This window comes from Plecotus auritus (assembly GCF_963455305.1).
Source record: "Plecotus auritus genome assembly, chromosome: 6".
Taxonomy (NCBI): domain Eukaryota; kingdom Metazoa; phylum Chordata; class Mammalia; order Chiroptera; family Vespertilionidae; genus Plecotus; species Plecotus auritus.
The window spans coordinates 94,989,806-95,008,709 of NC_137773.1; the positions used below are offsets into that span (position 1 = coordinate 94,989,806).

At 55.8% G+C, this 18,904-nt stretch overlaps 1 protein-coding gene across 1 annotated transcript in view; it reads right to left on the minus strand.

The window, feature by feature from the left end:
- The window catches only part of NOTCH3 (notch receptor 3), a 32,444-nt gene that overhangs the window by 10,983 nt on the left and 2,557 nt on the right, over positions 1 to 18,904 (minus strand). The window contains exons 2-25 of the mRNA XM_080676650.1: positions 18,701 to 18,779; positions 14,027 to 14,169; positions 13,611 to 13,949; positions 13,399 to 13,521; positions 13,074 to 13,307; positions 12,333 to 12,488; positions 12,060 to 12,245; positions 11,329 to 11,442; positions 10,969 to 11,082; positions 10,204 to 10,437; positions 9,992 to 10,102; positions 9,334 to 9,526; positions 9,093 to 9,244; positions 8,766 to 8,879; positions 8,150 to 8,305; positions 6,751 to 6,976; positions 6,160 to 6,361; positions 5,765 to 5,918; positions 5,191 to 5,375; positions 3,979 to 4,111; positions 3,636 to 3,893; positions 3,435 to 3,553; positions 2,532 to 3,097; positions 1,059 to 1,391 (exon numbers count right to left, since the gene is read on the minus strand). Coding sequence (XP_080532776.1) covers positions 1,059 to 1,391; positions 2,532 to 3,097; positions 3,435 to 3,553; positions 3,636 to 3,893; positions 3,979 to 4,111; positions 5,191 to 5,375; positions 5,765 to 5,918; positions 6,160 to 6,361; positions 6,751 to 6,976; positions 8,150 to 8,305; positions 8,766 to 8,879; positions 9,093 to 9,244; positions 9,334 to 9,526; positions 9,992 to 10,102; positions 10,204 to 10,437; positions 10,969 to 11,082; positions 11,329 to 11,442; positions 12,060 to 12,245; positions 12,333 to 12,488; positions 13,074 to 13,307; positions 13,399 to 13,521; positions 13,611 to 13,949; positions 14,027 to 14,169; positions 18,701 to 18,779 — 4,624 coding nt within the window. The remainder of the gene's footprint in view (positions 1 to 1,058; positions 1,392 to 2,531; positions 3,098 to 3,434; positions 3,554 to 3,635; positions 3,894 to 3,978; positions 4,112 to 5,190; positions 5,376 to 5,764; positions 5,919 to 6,159; positions 6,362 to 6,750; positions 6,977 to 8,149; positions 8,306 to 8,765; positions 8,880 to 9,092; positions 9,245 to 9,333; positions 9,527 to 9,991; positions 10,103 to 10,203; positions 10,438 to 10,968; positions 11,083 to 11,328; positions 11,443 to 12,059; positions 12,246 to 12,332; positions 12,489 to 13,073; positions 13,308 to 13,398; positions 13,522 to 13,610; positions 13,950 to 14,026; positions 14,170 to 18,700; positions 18,780 to 18,904) is intronic.

The window sequence follows — 18,904 nt, forward strand, 5'->3', positions numbered from 1 at the left end:
CAGATCATTCTTTAAAATATATATATATATATATATATATATATATATATATATATATATAGAGAGAGAGAGAGAGAGAGAGAGAGAGAGAGAGAGATTGATTGATTTCAGAGAGGTAGAGAGAGAGCCTGCATGCCCCCCACTGGGAACGGAGCCCACATCTCATGCATGTGCTCTGACCGGGAATCAAACCATGACCTCCTGGTCAGAAGTCGACACTCAACCACTGAGCCACACGGCTGGGCCCCAGATCATTCTTCTATCCCCACCTCTCTCCCCATTTCTTTGAATCCCTCTCATGACTTCAATGATTGCCAACACCCTTTTGTCTTTCTTGTGTCTATCTTCAGCCCCTGGTTGCCTTCTGGGGATCTCCAGACTCCTCAGATGCTACAAGCCCCAAAGCAACCCTATTTTTCACCCTGTGTCCTCAATTTGATGAGATGCCCTCCAGCCACTTGCTCATCCCAGCGAGGGTCTGGCACATAAGCCACCCTCTTCCATCCCCCCCAGCCCAGCTGCATCCCATCGGAGCCCATGCCCCCATCTCTAAAACTCAACCTTCCTCTGTGTCAGGGCCCACCCTGCTCAGAGACCACACCACTCTCTGGCACTGTCCGGCCCGGTAGACCAGGCCACCAACCGGAGAGTCCTATGCTTTCCATTTCTAAGAAAAAACTACACATGTTCTTAACGATTCTGCTATACCCCTGCCTCTCCAGAAGGAGGTAGGTCTATATCCAGGGGCAGTTCTGCTCCCCAAATGACCCTTGCCTATATCTTGGGGGTAGGCAGCTACTTGTATCTAGTGGGTGGAAGCCAGGGATGCTGCTCAACATTCTACAGTGCACAGGACACCCCGCAGCAAAGAATGATCCTGCCCCAAATGGTCACGCTGTCAAGGTTGAGACGTGCTGGACTTATTGTCAACAAGAAGGCTCCCCAAGATGTTAAGGAAGTGAAACACACCAGACCTCACCACGGTGCACTCTCCCGTCCCCCAGTCCCCCACGCAGGCACTGCGAGGCCCCCACAGCTCTCAGGGTACAGCCACTCACCCAATCACCTCGGGGGCCAGCTCGCGCAAGTGAGGGGCTTCCGAGCCAGGGTCCTGCCGGTGGTAAGGGAAGACCATGGCCTGGCCACGCTCGTCCAGGCGGAAGCGCAGGGAAGTGCGCAGGATGGCGCTGAGCCGCTGCAGGAAGTCGGTGCCTGAGTGCAGCACCTCCGTGGGCGGCAGCAGCACGGTGAGCACCAGCATGCCGCGGGCCAGCAGCGCCGGCACCTCACCCGCGCAGTCCAGCCCGTCCCAGCCGCACTCCTCGGTGTTGCAGCCCTGGTCGCAGCGGCCGTCTGCAAAGTGGTCCGCGCAGTACTTCTCATAGACCGGACTGGGGGCAGGAAGGGGGCACGGTCAGGGGGCCTCCAGCCCCCCGCACACAGATCACCCCAGCTCCGGAGACAGAAGGGGATCAGACAGCAAGCACAGAGGACTGGAATGTATCCGAATACGTCAGGCTTTCTGAAAATCCAGCCACTCCCTCAGTAACTATGAATAAATCACTGTGGATAACACCTGGTAGGTGCTGAGCCTGCTGCGGGCACCCAGGATAGGCCCAGGCATACCCGTGAACACGTGGAGCTGGCATTCGGGGGGTTGGGGACGGATGGTAAAGGAGACAAATGAGAGAGTATAACAGCATTTCATTTACACGACAGTAAAAGCTAAATGTAAACACACACAGAATGCTATGTAGATTACATGCTAAGGAGGAAAATGAAGCAGTGGGACAGAAGGGACAGAGCACAGGTTGGACAGATGGAATGCATGGGACAGACAGTTGGGGGCATGAGTAGACACAGAGAGGGGCAGGACAGGCAGGCAAGGGCAAGGACAGCTGTGTGGGCATAGAAAGGGGCAGAGGGGTTCGTGGAAGGACAGGAGGACAGACAAGGAGACATAGATGAACAGGTGGGACACAAAGATGGTCAGATGGACCGATATATGGGGCACATGGACAGACAGACTGGCATACAAACAGATAGATGCACAAATGAGATGGACAACATACAGCTTGGCGCACAGAGGGGTGAAAGGAATTCATGAATGGACAGCAAGATGGACAAACAGGGCACAGGGAGGGAAAGATGGAGTGCAGAAGTACACAGAAAAAGAGAGAGGCGGGTACATGGATGGACAGACAGATGGGAACATTGGGACAGGCAGGGCACAAGGATGGACAGAGAGGGCACATGGACAAGGATGGACCAACAGACAGAAGTGGCACTCAGCTGGGCAGGACAGGTACACTAAGGAGCCGACAGGGCAAATGAATGAACAGCCCAACAGTCTAAGGATGGACTGACAGGCAGACAGACAAAGGCAAAGGAATGGACAGATAGAGAGGCAGGACCCGTGGACGGTGAGATGTGGCACGTGGACAGACAAGACACAGACTGGGGTGAATGGATGGATGGATAGATGGACAGAGGCGGGGCCCATAAACAGACAGACAGAGGGAGGGGCTCACTTGCAGGTGCGCTCACGGCCTCCAGCCCGGCAGTCAAAGTTGTCGTAGAGGCAGGCGGGGGAGCTGCAGGCGGGGTCGCAGCGGCTGTTGTTGAAGAGGCGCCAGCACTGCAGCGCCGCGCACTGCCGCCAGGGGTCGCCCACGCTCAGCGAGCAGTCGCCGCCGTCCCAGCCGCAGCCCGGGCTGTTGCATTCCCGGTCGCAGCGCTGGTCCCCGCTCTTGGCCTCGCAGGCGGCACTCGGGCACAGCGGCTCCTCGGGGGCCTCGGGCGCCGCCGCCAGCACCTCGCAGCGGGGCCCGCCCCAGCCGGGAGCGCACGCGCAGCGGAAGAAGGGCGCGGAAGGTTCCGGGATGCAAGAGCTCCCGTGCAGGCAGGGGGAGACCAGGCAGCTGGCGTTAGTGGCCCCCGGCGGCGGCTCCTGGACGCCGCGGCAGGCAGACCCTGACAGCCCCACAGGGCAGGCGCAGCGCGGCCCACGGACCGTCTGCTGGCACGGGATGCCCGCGGGGCACTGCAGCTCCCGGCAGGATCGCGCCACCCGCTCACACCGCGGGCCCCAGTACGGCTGGGGGTGGGGGAGCGAAAAAAGAAAGCCCGGGGCAGGGGTTGGAGAAAGGGAGAGAGAGGGAAGGATGGGGGTCAGGACTTGAGAACGCTTGAGCCTCCAGTCTCCGCAGGTCTTACCAAACCTCTCCCCCTTCCACTGGAATCCCCATTATGCACATACGCCTTGCCTTCCCCTAGAAGCCACGCCTCCAAGACCCAGCCTCTCCCCTTCCCAAGACTTCCAGGTAATGTCCACATTTCCCAGAACCCCGTTTCCCTGGCGCCTCTTCTCCCCTAAAGGCACGCCCTCCCACCAGGCCACAGAGACCCTGATGTGACCAGCCACCCCCACTTACCGAGACACAATGGCAGGTGAAGGTCAGTGCACTCCCAGAGCCCAGGCCAGGACGGCACTGGCCTCCATGCTGGCACGGCTGGGACTCGCAGGGAGACAGGACAGTCTGACAGCGGGGACCTGAGCAACCAGGAGCCCGTGGGTCAGCCACAGTGGGGGAACACAGGCCGGAGCCTAGGTCAGCCCCCTTGCCCACCCTTACCTGTGAAGCCGGCTCGGCAAAGGCAGCGGAAGCCCCCACCTGGGTCCTGCAGGCAGTCCCGGGTGTGAGCTGCGTGGCAGGCGCCCGGGCGACACTCATTGATATCGGCCTCACAGCGCAGGCCAGTGTATCCTGGGGGGCAGGTACAGCGGAAGCCGCCCACCAGGTCCACACAGGTGCCATTGTGCAAGCACCTGGGACCTGGGTCCTGGGGTGGGCCTGGGCCACAGTCGTCCTCATTAATCTCACAGAGAACCCCTGGGGAAAGGAAGATTAGGGGAGTAGTCAGAGGCGGACAGAGACCCAGCCTCCCAGCCTGTCCCCAACCCTGGCCCTGGCATACCGAGCGTCCCAGGAGGACAGGAGCAGAGGTATCGGGCCACAAGGTCAATGCAGAAGCCCCCATGCTGGCAGGGCTCAGAGGCACACTCATCCACGTCAGCCTCACAGTTGTCACCAGCGTAGCCAGCTGGACACTGTGGTAAGGGCGAGACAGGGACCCACTCAGCCCCGAGGGACACAGACACTCCCCGTGAAGACAGAAACTCCCAGCACAAAAAGACACACACAGTCACCCAAAACACAGACATGCCCAGCGTGCAGAAAACACACTCCCAGACACAGAGGACCCAATGCAGATGGACACACTCCTACAGACACACAGCAGAAACACCCAGATACCCAGATATACCCGAGACACACAAGCAGAAACGCACACTCAGACACCTGCATGTGCCTTCATGCCCAAAGAGACACCATGCACAGAGACACAGGTATGCCTAGGAACCAACCAAAGATAGACATACACCCAGACAGAAACACCCCCAGAGGTACCCAGGGTGACACCCACAAAGACATACTCAGTCATTAAAGTAAAAGCCTGGCCCTAGCTTTTACTCCTTGGCTCAGTGGATAGAGCGTCGGCCTGCGGACTGAAGGGTCCTAGGTTCGATTCCAGCCAAGGGGCACATGCCTGGGTTGTGGGCTCGATCCCCAGTAGGGGGTGTGCAGGAGGCAGCTGATCAATGATTCTCTCTCATCATTGATGTTTCTATCTCTTTCTCCCTCTCCCTCCCTCTCTTAAATCAATAAAAAATATTTTTTTTAAAAAAAGTATATACATTTTTTTAAAAAAGTAAAAGCCCAGAAATGACGCCCTGGCTGGTGTGCTCAGTGGTTAGAGCATTGGACCGTGCACAAAAGGGTCTTGGGTTCAATTCTAGTCAAGGGCACGTACTTGGGTTGCAGGTTCAATCCCCGGCCTCAGTGGGGGATGCATGCGGGAGGCAACCAATTGATGTGTCTCTTGCACATTGATGTTTATCTCTCTTTCTCCCTCTCTCTCCCTCTCCCCACCCCCCCTGCTTCCACTTTCTCTAAAATTCAATGGAAAAAATATCCTTGGGTGAGATTTAACAAAAAACAAAACAAACAAACAAAAAAAACAGACTGGCCTAGAGAGACACACCCACACCAGGCTACAGACACAGACATGTGTGCCCAGAGACACCTCATGTGACTAGTTCCCCTCTCCCCTCCCCTGGGTGCCCCTTACCTCGCACACATAACCCCCCATGTAGCCTTGGCAAGTGCCCCCGTGCTGGCAGGGCTGGGCCAAGCAGGGGTCCACCTCTTGCTCACAGTGGCTGCCTGTGCGGCCCGCTGGGCACACGCAGTAGTGGGAGCTCTCCTTGTCCACACACTGCCCACCAGCCTGACACAGCTGCTCCAGCCGCACCCCTGCACAGAGAGGGGTGTCAGGCACACACTCCCCCCCACCCACCCCCACAACACACACAGTACCACCTAACATCCCTGCTGCCACCAGTCACCAGGATCCCACCACCTCCAACAGGCTGTCACACATCCCTCTAAACTGCATAGTTCTCATCACTGACACACACGCGTTTGCTGCCCACACCAGCTCCGTCGTACGCTGCACACATCATTCCAGTGGTCTTATGGGGACAGATACACACACCATGTAGTCATGCCACACAGTCACACTCAGCTGCACACCCCATCCCGCCCATGTGTTCTGTCACAGCTTCCTTGGGCTCGCACTGGCAGGAAGCACATGCACACATGCCCTCCCCAGCTGCACACACCAGCCACGCGCTCCCGCTCACCCATCTGGGCCGCAGCCTCTCTGCAGGGCAGGCTTTGGATGTCACAGAGGCTGCCGCTCCACCCCGGAGGACAGAGGCAGTAGAAAGAGGCCCCTGTCTGGGCACAGCGGCCCCCGTTCTGACAAGGCTCAAGGCTGCACCAGTCTACCAGTGTCTGCAGGGGAAGCCCACAGTGTCAGCACGCAGCGACCCCCAGAAATCACTCCCCAGATTCTCCCCCAGGGTCCCTGCCAGGCCCCTCACCACAACCGCCCTGATAATCCTTCCCCAGGAGCGAGGAGGCTTCTCCCCCAAGGTGCCCAGCAGGCCCCCTGCCCAGGATCCCATACAGGCCCCTCCCCCAGACACCCCTCCGGACACTCCCCCAAAACCCACCTCCCAGTGACCCCACCCACCTGACACTGAGCACCAGTGAAGCCCTCTGGACAGGTGCAGATGAAGCCAGGGTAGGTGGCAGTGCAGACACCCCCGTGCAGACAGGGCCGGGAGAGGCAGGGGTTGGCCTCCTGCTGGCAGTGCGCGCCAGTGTAGCCAGGGCGGCATAGACAGCTGAAAGAGTTCACTCCATCCAAGCAGGTCCCACCATTGAAGCAGGAGCTAGAGGGAAAGCGAGGGTGGGTCAGGCCCCGCCCCCTTGGAGGCCCCCCCTCCCCCCGGGCCCTGCCTAGCCTTGAATGCATCTGCTTGGACCCCTACCACCCACCAGGAGAGACTGCAGCCCTGTCCTGTCCCTTAGCCCCAATTTACCAGGTACTTCAGCACCAAGGTGGGAACCACATGGAGGCCCCACTCTGGTCTGGTCTCAACCCCTTAGAGACCAGCATCTCTAAGATGACCCTGCCCCTTCCCACACTGCCCCATCAGGCACCAGAGGCCTGAGTTGGGTACCAACCTGAGGACCCACCCTTCTTAGCCCCACTCCTGCTCAGGTCCCATGCCCCACCCAATGCCAGGGTCCCTGAGCTCCCAGTAGAGGGTCCACCCACCTGGGGCTGCAGTCGGGTAGGTTCTGCTCACAGCGGAAGCCTCCATAGCCTGGGGGGCAGGTGCAGGTGAAGGAGGCCACGTGGTCGGTGCAGGTGCCCGGGCCACAGGGACTGCTCAGACACTCGTCCACGTCGCGGGCACAGCGGGGGCCAGCAAAGCCTGGGAGGCAGGAGCAGGAAAAGGAGCCCACACGGTCCTGACAGGAGCCACCATTCAGGCAGGGGTCTGTGGTCAGAGGGAACGAGGTCTGGTCACTCACCCAGGCCCCCTTCAGCCTTTACTGACCTGGCCAGACCTTGCATAGCGGGAACTTGGAAGTCGACCAGGCTTATTTGGAAAGGGCACATTTGCTCAGTCATCAAATTGCCCCCTTTGTTGCCGCATCCCCTCCCTTCTCTGGAAACCTCACCTATGTGGAAGAGGAAGAGCTGGGCAGAACTAAAGGGCCTTTTGAGCTATTAAGCACATACTGTCAGCTGTGTCTGCTTAATTCCTTGACTCAGCACAGCGGGCTTCCTCCGGACCTGTACTGGCCAGGATAGTGGCCACTGGCCACATGTGGCTCTTAAGACCTTGACATGTGGCTGGCCCAAACTGAGATGTGGTATAAGTGTAAAATAAACACCAGACTTCGGATTCTGAAGACTTAATATATTTTTTAAAAAAAGAAGAAGAAGAAGAAGAAGAAGAATGTAGTCCTGGTTGTGTTGCTCAGTGGTTAGAGATTCAGCCCTTGGACCAATGGATCACGGGTTTGATCCCTGGCCCCAGACCAGGGCAAGTGTGGGAGGCAACCAATTGATGTTTCTCTCTCTCTTTCTCTCTCTTTCTCTCTCTTTCTTTCTCTCCCTTCCTTCCCTCCTCCTCCCTCCCATCAATGGAAAAAATATATATATATCCTCGAGTGAGGATTTAAAAAAAAGAAGAATGTAAAATATCTCAGTAATTTTCTATTGATTATATGTTGAAATGATAATTTTATATATTAGGTTAAATGACATATTATTAAATATAATATCACCTTTCTTGTTTTTTTAACTTTTTAAGTGTGAGTGCTCGAAAAATTGTAATTGCCTATGTGGTTTGCGTTGTCTGTAGGACAGCACTCCTAGAGAACTCACTAGGGGCCTATGATCTCATACTTTACCCACAATCCTAACTTGCTTGCTCCCAGACACTGAGCATCAGGCAGACGTGTGCTCCAATCCAACGTATCCCTTACCTGCTCCGTGACCTTAGGCAAGTCACGTGACCTCTTTAGGTCTCAGTTCCAGGAGTAAAATGGAAAAAATAAGAGAACTATGAAGATGAAATTAAAGCACAATGCCCAGCACACAGTATAGGCTTAATGAACATGTTTCCTAGGACAGCACCCTCCACAGGCTCCCCTGAACTCACTGGGGTCACAGTCATCGATGTCCTGGTCACAGGAAGAGCCACTATACCCCCCATGGCAGGTGCAACTAAAACTCCCCGCCAGGTTGGTGCAGGTCCCATGGGGGCCGCAGGGTGAGGGGCCAGCACACTCGTCTACATCCTGCTGACATCGAGGGCCTGGGGTGGGAAATAAGGTGATATCTAGGGTTAGAGGGTACAGGGTAGGGTCCAAGGGTACCTGTCACAAATGAAGAACCTAAAGGCTGCGAGGTGAATGCAAGAACAAGCTCTGCCTCACTGGCCTCTGGGCATTTTGTACAGACTGTTCTAGGACTGCCTTCTTGCTGCAGCGGGTGCTGAATGTATGCTGAGTTTTACTCCTCCAGGAAGCTGTCCCCAAATCCCAGCCTGAAACCAAGCTTCCCCCGCCACCTATCCCTTCTTCTTCTCTAGCAATGACCATAGGGGCTGCCAGTGTCTGTGTCCAGCTCTGTTCCTTTCCAAAAGGAAGCTTCCCAGAGAGGCAGGGTCAAGGGTGAGTCCCCCACTGGGTCCCCAGGGAGGAGAGGGGAAGGGGAGAAGGAAGAGGAAGATGAGGAGGAGGAGGAGGAGGGGGAGGAGGAGGAAGCTCATGTACCTTGCCAGCCAGGGGGGCAGGAGCAGACAGCCAGATGGCCAGGACCAGGCTCGCAGTGGCCCCCATGCTCACAGGGGTTCGGGGCACAGGGGGACAGCAGCTCACACTGATGGCCTGTGGTGGGCAGGCAGAGTGAAATAGTCTTAAGAGTTTCCTTGTTCCCATCTCCCCCTAGTGTCCCCACCTTGATCCCCACCTCCCAAGCTGCAAGGGGAAAAAAGAAAATGAAAGAAAGGCAAACATACAGGAGGAAGAGAGTGGAGCAGAGGGAAGGAAGAAGGAAGAGGGAGACAGGAGAGCCTGGGCGGGAAATGTGGGGGCACATACCCTGCATGCCAGGGGGACAGGTGCAGTGGAAGTCCATTCCATTGCTGGTGCAAGTGCCACCAGCCCCACAGGGTTGAGACTCACAGGCATCTCGAGTGAGACTCTGGCTGCACTGGGGGCCACTCCAGCCAGGATCACATACACAGCGGAACCTGAAGGGGGAGGCAGTCAGGGCCAGCAAGTGGGTGGAGAGACAAGGGGGGCGGGGGGAGTCGGGTCATGAGATGGGAAAAGGCCTCACCCTCCTGGCGCGTCATGGCAGACACCGTGATTGCATGGCTCCTGGGCACAGGGGTGGCTGGGGGGGAGGCACAGTGGAGGCAGGGAGCCAGGTGGGCAGAGGCAGTGGAAGCCATCTTCCCCATCCACACAGGAGCCTCCCTCCCCGCAGGGGCTGGACGCACACTCGTTGATCTCCATGTTGCAAAGAGGCCCTGGGGATCACACAGGCAACCTCATCCACAGACAAGGACAACCCGGCCAACAGAGAGGGTCAGCCTGGCCCCACTGAGCACAGCCACACCCTGGAGCAGGGACATGCTCAGTCTCCTAACACATCAGCTCTTCTGCAAACCAAAACAGCCACCTCCTCAACCCAGAGCTGCCCTGCCCCAGATCATCTTCATCCCCAAACCTACATGAAGTCATTTTCATTTTCACTGGAAATTGCATCGGCCCCACTCAGAAATACCCCCCTCCCAACAGAACACCCTTATCTATGTTCCAGGATAAACTTGAACCAATATGGGGACAACTTTGTGACAGACAGAGAGACCATAAGATGTGGACAATCTCACTGGACAAGCCAGAGCAAAGAGGGGCAAAACCTGGCCAAGAAAGATGGGTGATTTCACCCTCACCCTCTAAGACCCCCCTTTCCATGGCAGCCGCTTGCCCACCTGTGAAGCCAGGCTGGCAGACACAGTCATAGCGATTGATACCGTCCCGGCAAATTCCAAAAGTGCAGGGGTTGCTGGCACAATCATCGATGTTCACCTCACAGTTCACACCTGCAAAAGGAGAACAAGACAGGGGTAGGTCCTCTCCATTCCCGAACTCTTGAAACCCTCCGGATGTACTGTTGCTGCCCCAGCCCAGCCCTCGGTCCCACCTGTGGTGCCAGGAGGGCAGCGGCAGAGGTATTTGTCCACCAGATCTAGGCATTTGCCCCCGTGGCGGCAGGGCTGGCTGCGGCACTCGTTCACCTGGCTCTCACAGCGTGTGCCAGTGTAGCCCGGGGCACAGGCACAGGAGAAGCTGGCGATGCCGTCCACGCAGCGCCCGTGATGGCACGGGTCAGGAGAGCAGTCATCCACGTTGAGTTCACACAGTGTGCCCTCAAAGCCTGCAGGGCCAGAGGGTCAGGCTCCGCCCACTTTCCAAGGTCACAGCCATGCCCCCAATCAATCCTGGCTCAGCTCTGCCTCAGGCCCCCAATCAATCCTGGCTCAGCTCTGCCTCAGGCCCATAGAGACAGCAGAAAGCGGGAGCAATTCCGACCCTGTCCCTAGTTGGCCTCCACTGCATCCAGCTACAAGCTACAAAATTCGCCCCCGACCAAGACCCTTCCACGGTTAAATCCCACCCCCAGTTGTGACCCCGTTTCCAGTTCTTACACTATCAGCCCAGTTCTGCCTCTCCCTCAACTGCAAATGGGGACACGTGGGAGGTGCCTAGGGATAGTGTTGGTCAAGCCTCACAGTTAGTTATCTGCGCCCAGTATCCCACCAGAAGCTTTTGGCTCCGCCCCCTGGCTGTCATTGGCTCTGACTTGATGCAGTCCTGCCCCAAAGCCCTTTCTAAGGCTGTTATTGGCCCTCACCCCCACTAGCCCAGCCTCCAAATCCCCGCCGGCCTGTAATTGGCCCGCCCTCACCCTCTGCGCAGCGGCACTCGTAGCCGTCAGGTTGGTCCACGCACTTGGCTCCATTCCTGCAGGGCGTGCTCGCGCACTCATCGACATCCAACTGGCACAGGGCCCCGCTGAAGCCTGAGGTGGGGAGTGAGTGGGGTGAGCAGAGGCCCAGACAGGGTCAGAACAGTCACCCCTCGCCAGTTCTGCCTTGTATGGATGGGAAGCCCATTTACTTAGTTTTAAATTCATTTCAAATTTTTTTCATGACGTGGTTTCTATTGCAATAGTTTTCTGCTAACATGGCTCCCATAGGCTCCCATCCTGGAGCTTTGCCCCTGCAGGGACCTGCTTTATCAGGCTCCCTGGCCCCAAGATCCTCACCAGAGGGACAGGTGCAGCTGAAGCCATTGACTCTGTCCTTGCAGACCCCGCCATTGACACACGGGCTGCTCTGACACTCGTCCATATCCACCTCGCAGTAGGTGCCTGTGAAGCCTGGCGGGGGAGGGGGGGGAGAGGAGAGAGGGATATTAGGGTTGTAGGAGTTTCCCTCTGGCCTGAAGAGAGGGCAACGGGTAGGTACTCCCCTTCCCAAATCAGTTCCCCTAAGCATTGGCCTTCCCCCCAGTGCAACCCTACATTCAATTTTTGTCCTCAGGCTGGACCTTCACCAAGCTGTGGTCCCAACTAGTCCAAGGCTTATGGGACTCCATATGGACCTTGCCTTTAGACCACCCTCTTCCCTCTCCAGTCCACAGACATGCCCTGTCCCCAGCTCCCAGGCCCAAGGCCCAACATCGCCTTGTGCACACCCCAGCAAGACAGTCTGCAGGCTCCACCTAAACCTCACTCCAGCCCCTGCCCCCATATCGTTCATGCCCCACACTGGGTCCTTAGGTCCAGACTCCATTCTCAGCAGGAGATTCTATTGGTTCCATCTGACCACGCCCCCAGCTTCTCACAAGGTTCTACTCTGGCCCCACCTCCACCTCATCCCAGGCTTCACTTTCTCCGGGTCCCATTGGGAACCCAGTTCCACCCCATCCCTTCCTGCAGGCTTCTCTTGCCTGAACCCAGCCTTAGGCCTAGCCTCTACCCCGTCCACCACGCACCTGCCATGCAGATGCAGGTGAACTGGCCTATGCGGTCCAGGCATGTGGCCTGGTTGCGGCACGGCCCGGATAGGCACTCATTGACGTCAGACTCACAGCGCGGGCCCGTATAGCCTCGGCCACACTGGCACAGGAATGAGCCCTGTGTGTTCACACACTTGCCCAGGTGCTCACATGGGTTGGCGCCTGCAGAAATAGGCACATCTAGTGTGGGTATGGCCCGCTGAGGAGCAAGCTGTCCCCTCCTTCCAACTCAGACAGTGACCCCCTCACCAATAGAGCACTCGTCCACATCCTGGTCACACGCGCCACCGGTGAAGCCCGGTGGACAAGTGCAGATGGCCCGGCCGTTCACCGGGTTTGTGTCGCAGATAGCATCCTCATGGCAGGGATTGCTGACACAGGCATCGTCCAGGTGACACAGAAGCCCTGGAAAGGGACAGGCAGAGGTCAAGGGCAGACCCTCCGGCTCTGTCCAAAGGTCCCACAGACCCAAATAGTGTTTTACGTTTTGTTCTTATTAACCTGTAGCATATTTAGTAGCTATTTTTTCCTAATTGTTTATTATGAAAAATTTTAAACATACAGAGGTTGATTTATACACCCACCACCTAGATTCAGCTATTGTAAGACTTATCTGTCCTTTTTTCTGAATCATTTGAAAATAAGTTGGAAACATGAAAGGGTCCTATCTCAAGCCTTTGCTTCTGTAGCACCCTCTGCCTGACATGCCCTTCCCTCCATTTTCAAATCCCCCTTCCAAACACCTTCTCTGACTTTTGATACTTGCAAAGGTCTCCTCTCTTTCTTGCTTACAGTATATCTCTCTATGTCCATGGCATCTGTCCTGTACCATACACAACCCCTCCTCCCAGGCCTCTCCCAGGCTTACCCTCCTCCCCATATCTGGCCTCCAGCGTAATCATTCTAACACTCAAGTCAGATGCCATCCTTGCCCCCATTCAAGAACCATCAATGACTCCCTTGCTGCCTTCATGGGAAACAGCCACTCACCAGTCTTGCCCATGGGGCAGGCACAGTAGAAGGAGGCCACGCGGTCATGGCAGGTGGCCCCATGGAAGCACACGGCCGTGGCACAGTCATCAATATTCTGACTACAGCTCTCACCGGTCCAGCCATTGACGCACACACAGCTGTGGCCACCCAGTGTGTTAAAGCAGGTGCCCCCATTGTGGCAAGCATTGGGCTGCAGCTGACACTCATCCACGTCCTCTGTGCAGAACTGGCCTGTGGCACACAGATGCACCAGTCCAGTCACCTGGACTGTGCATCCCCACCCAAGGTCTGCCACCCAGCTCCCTTCAGCCCCAGTGCCCACCTGTCCACTCTGGAGGGCACTGGCAATTGTAGGTGTTGACGCCATCTACACATGTCCCCCCATTTAGGCACCGGTTCCCTGGACAGTCATCCACATTCACTTCACAGTTCTGGCCCTCAAACCCTAGCATGGGAAGAGGAGGCGAGTATTGACTGTAGGCTAGCGTGCGGTTTTCCCACCCCTGCTGCCTCCCCCAAGAGCAGCTTCCTCACCAGGAAGGCAGGCACAATCATAGGTGAGATCGCCATTCTGTCTACAGGTGCCTCCGTTACGGCACGGTGAAGGCGCACAGGGCACTGCAGGGGTCTCACACAGTGGCCCCAGGTAGCCAGCTGGGCACTGGCAGCGGAAAGAGCCAGGTGTGTTGAGGCATGTGCCACCGTGATGGCAGGGACCTCCCGCCCGGCACTCATCCACGTCACTTCGACAGCTGCGGCCCTGGTAGCCAGGTGGGCAGGAACAGATGTAACGGCCATCAGGCCCCACTGAGCAGCGGGCCCCATGGGCACAGGGGCTGCTGAGGCAGGGGTCTGGCAGGGAGCAGTCAGGGCCTGGAGGGAGCAAAAGAGGGTGAGTTAGGTGGACCAAACCCTTACTACCTCGGGGTCCCTTCCAGATCATCCCTTACCTCTGAACCCACGGGGACAGCGGCAGGAGAACCGGGCAGTGCCTGCTACCACCGAGCTCTGGCAGACACCACGACCAGCACAGGGGCCCGAATGGCAGGGATCTTCCAGCTGGCACCGCTCACCCACCCAGCCTGGTGGGCACCTGTAGGCAGAGACAGCTCAGTAGGGGCAGGAGATACACAGACATACACACAAGACAGGCAAGAAATACATGGGCAAACTGATCAATAAATACACACACTCATTCATTCACGCAACAAACATCCACTAAGTACCTACTTTGTTCTTAGCAATTGGAATACAGCAGCAAACACAATAAAAGTGTTCCCACCCTCTTGGTGCTCACAGCTAGCTTGGGGGAAGAGAAGATATACAAATCACAAGTTAGTATACAGCATGCTGGCAGGGGGTGGTGGGGGCCATGATGGCCATGAAGGGCATGGCATAGTATAGAGTGGTGGCCCTAGGAAAGAAATGTCCACGTCCCAGAACCTGTGTCTGACATTATTTGGAAAGAGTCTTTGCAGATGTAACTAAATGACATAGCAAGATGAGATCATTCGCCCAGCTGGTGTGGCTCAGTGGTTGAGCTTCGACCTGTGAAACAGGAGGTCACGGTTCAATTCTGGGTCAGGGCACAGGCCCGGGTTGAGGGCTCGATTTCCAGTGGGGAGCATGCAGGAGGCAACTGATCAATGATTTTTCTCTCATCATTGATGTTTCTATCTCTCTGAAATTAAAAAAAAAAAAATTCTTTAATAGTTTTTTTAAAAAAAGAGATTAGATCATCCTGCATTTTCCAGGTGGGCCCTAAATTCGATGATAATGTTCTTTTAAGAGAAAGGCAGAGGGAGATTTGGGAGAAAGAGGAGAAGGCCCTGCAGAGTCAGAGACTGGAGTGGAGTGTTGCACCCACAAGCCAAGGAAAGCCTGGAGCTACCAGAAGGTGGCAGAGGCAGGAAGGAAGGACTCTCCCCTCAGGCCATTGGAGAACAGTGGCTGCCAACACCTTGGTTTCAGACTTCTGGCCTCCAGAACTGTGAGAGTAAATGTCTGTTGTTTTAAACACCCCCATTTTGGGTCATTTGTCACAGCAACTACAGGAGATGGAAACTAAGACACAAAATAAGGGGCATAGAGGAATGGGGGTGGGAGGCAAATATCTTTTCATGGACTGAAGAAAGGGAGGAGGCCATGGGATGTGTGGGGAAGAGTGCTCCAGGCAGAGAGAACTAGTCTCAGACTCCAGAAGACAAGCACCCAGCACACACAGACAGATCCAGGAACATACACAAACATACCAACTCCACATATTGCCTGGCAATACTCAGACACCAACCCATAGAGAGGGGCAACTTTCACATGGATAGACAGAGGACCCCACAAAACATCTACTCCTTTTCTGGGAACACATACATCCCTTCTTTCCACTGGTGGGAGCGAGGTAGACACTAATATTGATGCCTCTTTGGCGCGGGGTTAAGGGGGGTGTCCTTTAGCCCGCAGTCCCCTCCCCAAGCCCACCAAAGCAAGCGGGACGGAGTGTGAGGGAAATACGAGACCTGGGAAATGGGTGGTCTTAAGACTGGAAATTTCCTGCGTGGTCAGAGGGAGGGGCCTGGAGAGGCTCGAGGACCCAGACCCCACCCCCGACGCTGCCCACTCTCCTGCTGGTCCCTCCCTCTGGCTTGTTCCAGGCGCTTAGGGCTAAACTCAAGCAGCTGACTCAGTCCTCAGCATCATCCACAAGATCCCCCCACCCCGGCCCCCAGCGAAACAGGTCGGGACATGGCCGGACAGGGGCGCAGGTGGTGTCCTGAGGGGATAAACCAGCTCCCAGCCCCCTCCTCAAAGGCCCGCAGGGCCAGGATAGCCACCACCACTGCGCGCCAGGAGGGGGCGCGCTGCACGGGGCGCCCCGAACTGCGGGGTCCCACCGCCAGGCAGGGCGCGGCCCCGCGGCCCTCTCCCGGCGCCCCCGGCGGGTTCCCACGATCTGTGCCCCGCGCCCCTGCCGACCGGTCGGGCCGGTTCCAGCCTCCGCCCGTGCCCCGCCCCACGGCCTGGGTTTCGGGGGAGACGGAGGGGAGAGCTGACTTGGGGGGGGGGCGGGGAGCATGGGAGGCGAGGACTGGGAGACGGAGACAAGGGCTTAGAAGCCTACTTTGGGGGCAAGACTTGAGAGTCCACTGTCGGAGGGGCCGTCCTGAAAGCACACGAGTATTTGGGATGTGTAAGGAGATTGGGGGGTGCGTGGGCAGTGGTTCCCACAGCCCAGCTCTGGGGACTGAGTCCGCTCCACTCCGGGGAATCCGGGCTCCGGGCGGCCACGCGCGCCGGTGATTCACCTGTCGAGGGGCGGGGCAGCCGCGGGCGCATTCACCTGTCGGCAGTATTCCAGGCGCGGAGCTGTACTGCGCAGGCGCCCGGCCCTGCGGCTCCACCTCCAGGTGAGTGGCTTCAGATCGGGGCCCCACTTTTCCCTATTTTCTCCTTTGCGGACTCCCAACCCGAAAAGCCCGCTCAGTTAGGCTAAGCATCCCACCCAGATGAGCTCAAGTGGTCTCCATTCAAAGTGTGTGTATAACTTGAAAGCGGCTCTCCTGGGTCTGAAGTCACATGTTGTTGAATAAATGAATAAATCAATTAGTTAATGGCTACTGGATGAACTGCTCTTACTAAGGACAATATTACAAAAGGAACCAAGCATTTCCCCATAATCTTGAGAGGTTCCCCCTTATGGCACCTACTTCCTGTGTCTCTGCTGTTATTATTTATAACTAGAGGCCCGGTGCTCGAAATTCGTGCAAGGGGCTCGGCCCTCGCAGCCCCTCGCAGCCTCTCGGGCCCTTGCAGCCCCAGCTTCATCTGGAAGGTGGTCAGCATGAAGGTCGTCCTGCTGTTCGGTCTAATTAGCATATTATCTCTTTATTATATAGGATAATAACCCCTACTGGCCCTCCTCACTAAAGACAGCCTAGAGAGGACAGCAGTGAAGAAGACAAGGAAATCAAGGAGGTGATACCCAAGGTCAGCAGCCACAGCAACCGTGGTACCCTTACCACTGCAATGCTGCAGCTTCAATTACCGATGCAGATGCCCAGAAAACCCTAAGCCACGAGATGGCAGAGACAAAAGCAGCGGATCTACTGGCTGAGAGGCTGAGAATTCGTTGCTCCAGAGGCTGAACAGGTGGGGCTGAGTAAATACCGGCTTCCCATCTCTACTACCTGGTTTAGCCATCCAACAAGAAGAAGTGAATATGAAATTCCAGCATTAAGAAATGAACATAATATTGGAGCTGAAGACCTTCAGTGCTGGCTTTTTGCCCAATGACCAGATATACATTTTTTACCTAATGATTTCTCTTTTTGGTAATGACAAACACGGGTGTGTTTTTTTAGGTGAGTTTTTTTTAAGCCTAGTTTTTCTCAATTCACCTATGAAAGTTTTTTAATTGTTACATATCTGTTCAAGTTGTGATTTTTAAGATCCTCATTTTTAATTTGTAAGTAAAAGTTTACAACTTTTTTAAAAAGTCAACAAACTGTAAGCACCTGTTAATAAAACTCTTAAACAATAAAAATAAGCCCTATTTATTGAGCACTTGCTGTATCCCAAGCAGTATGCTGAGTTCAATGTATGAAGAATTTATTTAAACCTGTACAATCAACTCAAATAAGGAACTGTTATTGCCCCAATTTGCAGATGCAGCAACTGAGGCTCCGCAAGCTCAAAGATCTTGCACAAGGTAACCCAGAGCCCAGAATTTAAACTGAGCTGTTTGCCTCTGCTCAGCTCTCTCCCAGCCTCTTCCCTACTCCCCCCCCCCCCCCCCCCAGCCCTCTGCCTTTCCCAAACTCTTGGGCTCCTTCCTGGTCACAAGCCCCTATTTCACATATGCAGTGAGGTTCAGAGAGGGGAAATGACTAATCCAAAGGTCACACAGCAATAAAGTGGCAGAGCTGGGCTGTATTACAGGCCTCCGGTGCCCCCACCTTGAAATCTTGAGATAGGGGAGGGTGCAGATGTACCCTTCCAAGCCACTGCTATTGGTCCCTGAAGATCTGTTGATTAAATTATAACTACCTCCATTAGGGGCTTTACATATGACCTCAGGCAGCTGAGAATTCTGTGAGGTTGGGGATTACTGGGCTCATTTTCCAGAATAGGACACTGAGACTTAGAGTTAAGTCGCAGCCCTGGCCAGTGTTGCTCAGTTGGTTGAGTACCATCTTTGCACCGAAAGGTGTAAGGTTGCCAGTACAATTCCTGGTCAGGGCACATGCCCAGGTTGCAGGTTTGATTCCCCATCCAGGTACATGTGGGAGGCAACCAATCCATGTCTCTGTCTCACGTCAGTGTTTCTCTCTCTCTCTCTCTGTCTCTCTCTCCCTTTCTCTCTAAAATCAATAAACATATTTAAAAAAAGAAAGAGAGAGAGAGAGTTGAAGTCCCAGCCAGTCTGCAACATGATGTGGGATTTGAAGCCAGGCCAAGCAGATGTCAGAGCTCCTGCTTTTAACCCTGCTGATTCCAGGAGAATCAAGAAGTTGCCCAAGCCACACATGTAGGAAGTAGTAGAGGCATTCATGGTGGACACAGAAGCAGGAGGGCAAGACAGACTGCCTCCCCACACAGGGCCCACTAATGGCTCTGAGCCAGGCACTCACAGGCAGGCAGCCTCCCGGGAGGACAGCTGGGTGCAGCGACCTCCATTTGAACACGGGCTTCCATCCAGGCAAGGGGGAGCTGTGTGGGGCGAACAGAGGTGGGCAGGTCAGACAGGTGCCCAGGAACCCCAGCTCAGAGTGACAGCCCCCCTCCTTCCCTTTTCCAGGCAACAGCTGCACAGAGCTGGGGGTGTCTCTGAGGGT